Here is a 6,194-nt window from a genome sequence, read left to right on the forward strand (position 1 = left end):
AACCCATTAAAATAACTTAAAAGTTTGACCAGCTGTCATTAAGTGTCACAGAAGTTCTTGTCATGGTGCCCCTTTTCGTGGTAAACCCCAAAAATACTCTCTGCTTGCCAGCACAGAACTGCCCACCTCACCAACCTGTCAAAATAATAACTTAAAAGGCTTCAAAGATTTATCTAAAGCAATACGTTCTTGTTTCGCTGCCATGCATTTGATTTAGTGGTGAGAAAAAGGTCCATTGAATGACTTTTCAGGTGTAGTTAGAAAACAAAAAGCAGAAATGTGGGATTTTGTCTTCTTGCTTGCAGGGCATTAGCCCTTTTAGCTAAACACCTGCGTGCGATGTCAATAAATGTCCTCTCTTTTACAGCTTCCAGCACTTTTTCTTGTTTAGCTCTTGACTTCGGTGTCACATCTTTCCCTTGCAGCACCTACGATTGTCTCCTGGACGACCCCTTCAAACACGACTGGCCTCAGCTGCCTGAGCTTCCCGGCATCAACTACTCGATGGACGAGCAGTGTCGATTTGACTTTGGAGTCGGCTATAAGATCTGCACTTCAGTGAGTACCGTCGCTATCTGCACAATACCGGGCAGTCCAGAAATACACCTCTGACTGAAAATGGGAAGGAGATAGAATCCATGGAAGTCTCATTTGCTCTCAAAGGGATGAGAAATATAAGCTGTCAGACGCTAAAACTTCCTCTGACTTTCAGAAATGACACTCGAGACGAGCAGAGAAGTTCTGGTGAGCTTTTTGCAGAAAGACGTGCAGGACATGTTGATGGCTTTAAAAAAAAATAAAAATTAAAACTGGCTTTTAAATACGAGCAGACTAATAGAAGCAGAATCAGACCTGAGATCAGCGAGCACTTCAAACACAAACTGCTTATTTTACCACAGTCACACCTGCTGTCTGCCTCGCTCTCTGCAGATGGCGGGGTGATAATTATTCTGTCGCTGTTTACCGCCATCAGTACAGCTTCTTCAGCAGATCAGCAAAGATTCTCATTAGAGCAATGACGCAACAGGAATAAAGTTGATCTGTCACCCTGCAGAAGACTGGGAAAGTATCGTTTTTTTGAGTCTGGTTCATGTTTTGAAACCTTTTTTATTCTTATTTCGGATTTTTTTTAGAAGTTGAAAATGCAAATGTGTTGGTAGAAGTTCTTTATCTCGGTGTTGGAGTGGTTTGTGGTAGTGCAGGCGACAGAAACATTCCACCTCACTAATGGCTGATTGTGGTCAGAAGGGCTTTGGATTTGGTTTTGGATTGACCTCTGTGGACAGAACATGTGTTAAATGACCGGGCAGGGAGCTTTGGTCGGGGGGCATCAGGCTAAGATCTTCACTCGATAAACGAGCCCTTGACTTTAAATTAAGTTTGACATTACTTTGAAAGCGTTTATGAATTTTTACAGACTCCCGGTTTTGCCGCCCCACGAGGGATGAAGGCTTAACCTTCTGATTTCAACTTAAAAAGGAATCCAGAGGTCAGCCTGCTCTGTCTGAGCTCCAGTGACTTCCGTCTCTATCTTTTTTTATTGAAGTTTGTTGCCTGCAAAGACTTATTTTTGGTTCTTATCCACCAGTTTCTAATTATATTACAGTTCAGCATGTCAAAACTGCAAAGACAAACCACCGAGGTAGGAAGTGTGAGAAACCCCAGTCGTTATTTATATCCAGAGCTTTTACCAACAAGAGAATAAGAAACTTTACTTACAGATGAGAGATAAGAGATATACAATTTTAAACATAAACACGGCTTTAATAAAGCTTTTGGCAGTCCTTCCAGCTGTGCATGTGTGAGCTGTTACCCTAAATAATAAAAAAAACAAACACTTTGCTGGGTCATTCCACCTCAATTCACCAAATGCCCCATCTTCAATTTGACAGATTTTTTTTTTTTTAAGTGGTGAATATTGATTTAATTTGACCATGTGTGAAATCCGGACTCATATTTAATGTTGGTTTTTGAGTTAAACATTCTTAAAGAAAGTGATTTTTTGCGTCATTTTCTTTGCGGAGCAATGTATGAAGTGCCATAACTTGAGAAATAATGTAGCTAGAGTCCTGAAATTTGGCAGGCTTATTGATTTGTACGTATGGTTTTCAATGGTTTTGATAGAATAATACAAACCAGTTATATGATGGTGCAAAGTTGGTGGAAAAAATGTCAATGTTGGTGTCGATGCCGATATTCCACCAACCGTAAAAACCTTTATTTAGTAGCATGAGATGAATATGAGATGAGAGTGAACTTTTTTTTAATTTGGTGAGAATCTCTCTGCTGGATCCTTGTTAAGTTTCTTCCACTGCAAAGTGGACCGAGACAGAGTTTGTCCAGCATCTCTCTGGAAAAAAACCTAAAATAACAGTTTATTAAAAATATAAAGCTCTTTTCTTATTGGCTTACAGTGATTAGTTTGTGAGGTTCAACCTACACAGTTCTTTTTGACTACATCAGTCCTACATTTATGAGACAAAGAGCTTCCAAGAGATGAGAAATTGTCCCCCTAAGTGGGTCTGGAGCCCAAGTTACATTCAATAAATTGACCAAGAAACTTCCTCTGGATGAAACTTTAAACCTGACGAGGCCTCAAATTCTAATTTCTGATTGTTGTTGGTCAGTCAGACGTGGAAATGGAGAAGAATTTTGTTTTCTGAAAATGAAGAAACATGTAAGCAACTGATTATGATTAGAAGCTTGACAAAGAAATAAATAACAGCCTGACATGTTGCAGTTATTTTCACTTTCACATGTGTTTGTACATGTGAGTCCCTCCCGTTGAAACTGCCAGTGGCCCCAAAAAAACTAAGAATTTAAAAACACAGTGCTTAATTTATATTCTTTCATACTTCATGTGTGTTTGTTTCATTGCAGCTCAGAGTCTCTGCTGCTGTTTCGAGGTCTTCCTCTGCTTCCCTAATGGCTGTGTTGTTTTGTATCAGCTGCTGTGTTCACAACCTTTGTAGTTGTAAATGGATGTGAAGGGAGGCGAGAGGTTTGTCTGATGCACCTGTTTGTTTTGTTTTGTTCAGAGACGCTGCTGCTCTGCGCTTCTTAATGTTGCAGAGGAGCTTTAAAGAGTCAATACTTTTATATTAACAATGCATCACAGGACTACTTGTACGTACTTGTGCAGAGAATTATCACCCGACTTCGCAGCTGCTCTCAGATCAACAGAGCATTTCGGTTCATTGTTTTGTTTTGATTCGATCCGGCGGGCGGCGTGAAGGTGTTTTCAGTTAGCAATCTCTAATGAACACACAGCTTCTGACTTGCTGATGAGCTTTTGGCTGCGAAACGGCCAAATGTTTCATTCAGGAGTTACCGGAGACGACAAACGGCTAAATAAAAGTGAATATTGAATTTGAATCTGTCAGGTGGCCTCCACGTAAACATTGCCTCATATTTGTTTCATGTGTAAAGAAGATTTGTTGCAAAGTTTGGCATCAATATCAATAATATCACAAGTTGAAGCTCTAAAAGTTAAAAATGTACCTTCGGTTGAAGCCCTGAGCTCGCATCTCGTACTGAGGTGGAGCTAGTTTAACTAATTCATGTAGTTTAAACTTATGAGGCTGCAGCACATTTTAGAAGCAGCAGAGACGTGCAGATGAAGTTTATCGGGGCTCTGACTCGATCTGGGTTTTTAACATCATTTATTTTGGATGCAGAATCCGATCACATGCTGATATCTACTGAAATATTGATTAAATGTGTATCTGGCATCTGAAATTACAGCTCAAACCTTCTGAAGGTGAGACACCTGGTTTATTATGAGAAACCGAGAAGAGATTGATGAATAAAATATGGATGTTTATACAGATATGACATGATATGATGTCATGTCATGATGACAGACAGTCAGTTATCATCATGCCATTGATTCAAGACATTAAGTTTGATCACATACTGGTATTTACCTGATTATTAATGAAATCTGACACACTGGAAAAACAGCTGCAGCCTTCTAAATGACCTGGTTTTTCATGAACTATCTAATTGGAATACTGAGAAAAGATTGAAGATATTTGTGAAATTTTAGCGTCATTTATCAAATACTTTAAGATAACGAGTACCTGCCGTCCCACTTTCTTTGAATGATAACAATATCATATTATTTGATAATATCTCAGGAGCTATTAAAGACAATGGTGAAATTAAAGCTTGATATATCAAATATCTTTATGCTTTCTAATTTTTTCACACATTGAAATTTGAGGCTAAGTTTAAATGACAATATCTCAGAAACTATTCGCGACAAAAGCTGGAAACTTTCAGTTATTTCTCATCATGCCATTGATTCAGAATCTGCAATATTGATTCTGATCACATACTGATGTTTACCTGATTATTGATGAAATGTGTGTCCGACACACTGGAATAACTGCTGCAACCTTCTAAATGAGACACACCTGGTTTTTTTCTACCTAATGGAAGAAGAGATGGAAGATTTTTCTGAAGATGTTTGTGAACCTTTAGCTTCATACATCAAATACTAACGAGTACCTGCCGTCCCACTTTCTGAGGGTTTTTTCGCACATTTGAGGCTGTTTGAGTGATAATAATAACTATTATTTGATAATATTTCAGAAACTATTAAAGACAACAGTGAAATCAAAGCTTGATATGTCAAATACCTTCTAATTATTCTTTCTAACTTTTCCACACATTGAAATTTGAGGCTATGTTTAAATGACAATATCTCAAAAATTAGTAGCGACAAAAGCTGGAAATTTTCTGTTATTTCTCGTCGTGCCATTGATTCAGAATCTGCAACATTGAGCCTGATCACATACTGATATTTACCTGATTATTGATGAAATATGTATCCGACACACTGACACTTCATCAGCGTTCGGTTAGAGACACATCGCTCTGTTGGAGATAAAAGGACTCAGACAGAAGTTTTGTTTCAGCCTGTAAGACATGATTCCCTCCAGCAGCATTTTCAAACAGTGATTGTCAGATGAAAAGCTGCTTCCTGAATGTTTTGTGCACCGATCTACTTTTCTAATTAGAAAAAAAGGAGGAGAACTAGCTGATAGCAAATTTTTACCACCTCGGATGTCGGACATGTAATTTTCAGCCTCACATGGAGTGAAAGGCCTCAGGGTGAAGCCTGGCTGTCATTAAGGAGAGCAGAACACATGCAGGCTCAGGTGGAGAAAACACTGTTTGATCTGCTTTGTTTTAGTCAGCTCAAGTGGTTGTAGAGGAAACTAGACGGCTGTGTTTCTGTTAACCTGCGACGGGAGGATTTGGCCCGTTGCAGGGGTTTTCACCCAGAGGGTTTAAAGAGCATCAAAAGCCCCGATGAGAGCAGGACGTGGTGTCAGATTGGGTAAAACAGAGGACAGAGCAGGATCAGAGGGTCTTATAAAAGCTGCAGGCGAATGTTCACTTTTAGTTTGACTATTTATATGTTTGAAGCGTGTGGATATGCCCTGAAGGAAATTATGCAGTTCAGTTCAGTTCAATTCAATTTTATTCATATAGCGCAGTTTACAGCATATGTCATCACACAACGCTTAACATAGTAAAGTATAGACCTTACAAATTTAAACAGAGAACCCAGCAATCCAAAGTAGCCTTTGGACTTCCTCTGAGCCAGCAGTGGGAACGGTGGGAAGGAACCACCAAAGGAGGATGGGGGGGGGGGACCTCCAGCAGAACCAGGCTCAGGGAAGACGGCCATCTGCCTTGACCGGTTGGGGAGTGGGGATGTGGAAAATAGGATAGCAGATGGAGAGCAAGCAATAGAACGAAGCAATAAATATGAATAGAAGTATTTTGGGGGTCAGTGAGGCCAATGGCTGCAGATCAGGGACGTGAAGCTCCAGATCCAGAGACGTCCACAGAGAGAACGAGCACAGGAAGGCTGTGTTTCCATATTCTGCTGTTTTTCTGAATTTCTTCCTACTGCGGCTTTAAAGCTTTTAGCCCGGAATTACATTAAGTTGATTACTGTCCACTGGTGGCCATTACCCATCTCACCGACTCTCATCAGTGTGGGCAGAAACAACATGCCGTGTACTCACAAGATGTTGGCTCACTTCCTGCAGATGTTGGAACCAGCTAACGAAGAAGACGTCAGATTGTTCTTCCTTTTAGTTTGATTACTTTGTCCCCTCCTGTAGTCAGACGACACACAGACTGACTCAGTAGCTGCTTTCTGTAACATTTCGTGT

The 6,194-nt window shown here is 40.0% G+C and overlaps 1 protein-coding gene across 1 annotated transcript in view; it reads left to right on the forward strand.

Moving 5' to 3' along the window:
• Nucleotides 1-6,194, forward strand: part of adamts3 (ADAM metallopeptidase with thrombospondin type 1 motif, 3) — a 255,775-nt gene that overhangs the window by 181,803 nt on the left and 67,778 nt on the right. The window contains exon 9 of the mRNA XM_008282959.1: nt 426-558. Coding sequence (XP_008281181.1) covers nt 426-558 — 133 coding nt within the window. The remainder of the gene's footprint in view (nt 1-425; nt 559-6,194) is intronic.

Source organism: Stegastes partitus, unplaced genomic scaffold (assembly GCF_000690725.1).
Source record: "Stegastes partitus isolate 25-593 unplaced genomic scaffold, Stegastes_partitus-1.0.2 Scaffold291, whole genome shotgun sequence".
NCBI classification, from domain to species: Eukaryota; Metazoa; Chordata; class Actinopteri; family Pomacentridae; genus Stegastes; species Stegastes partitus.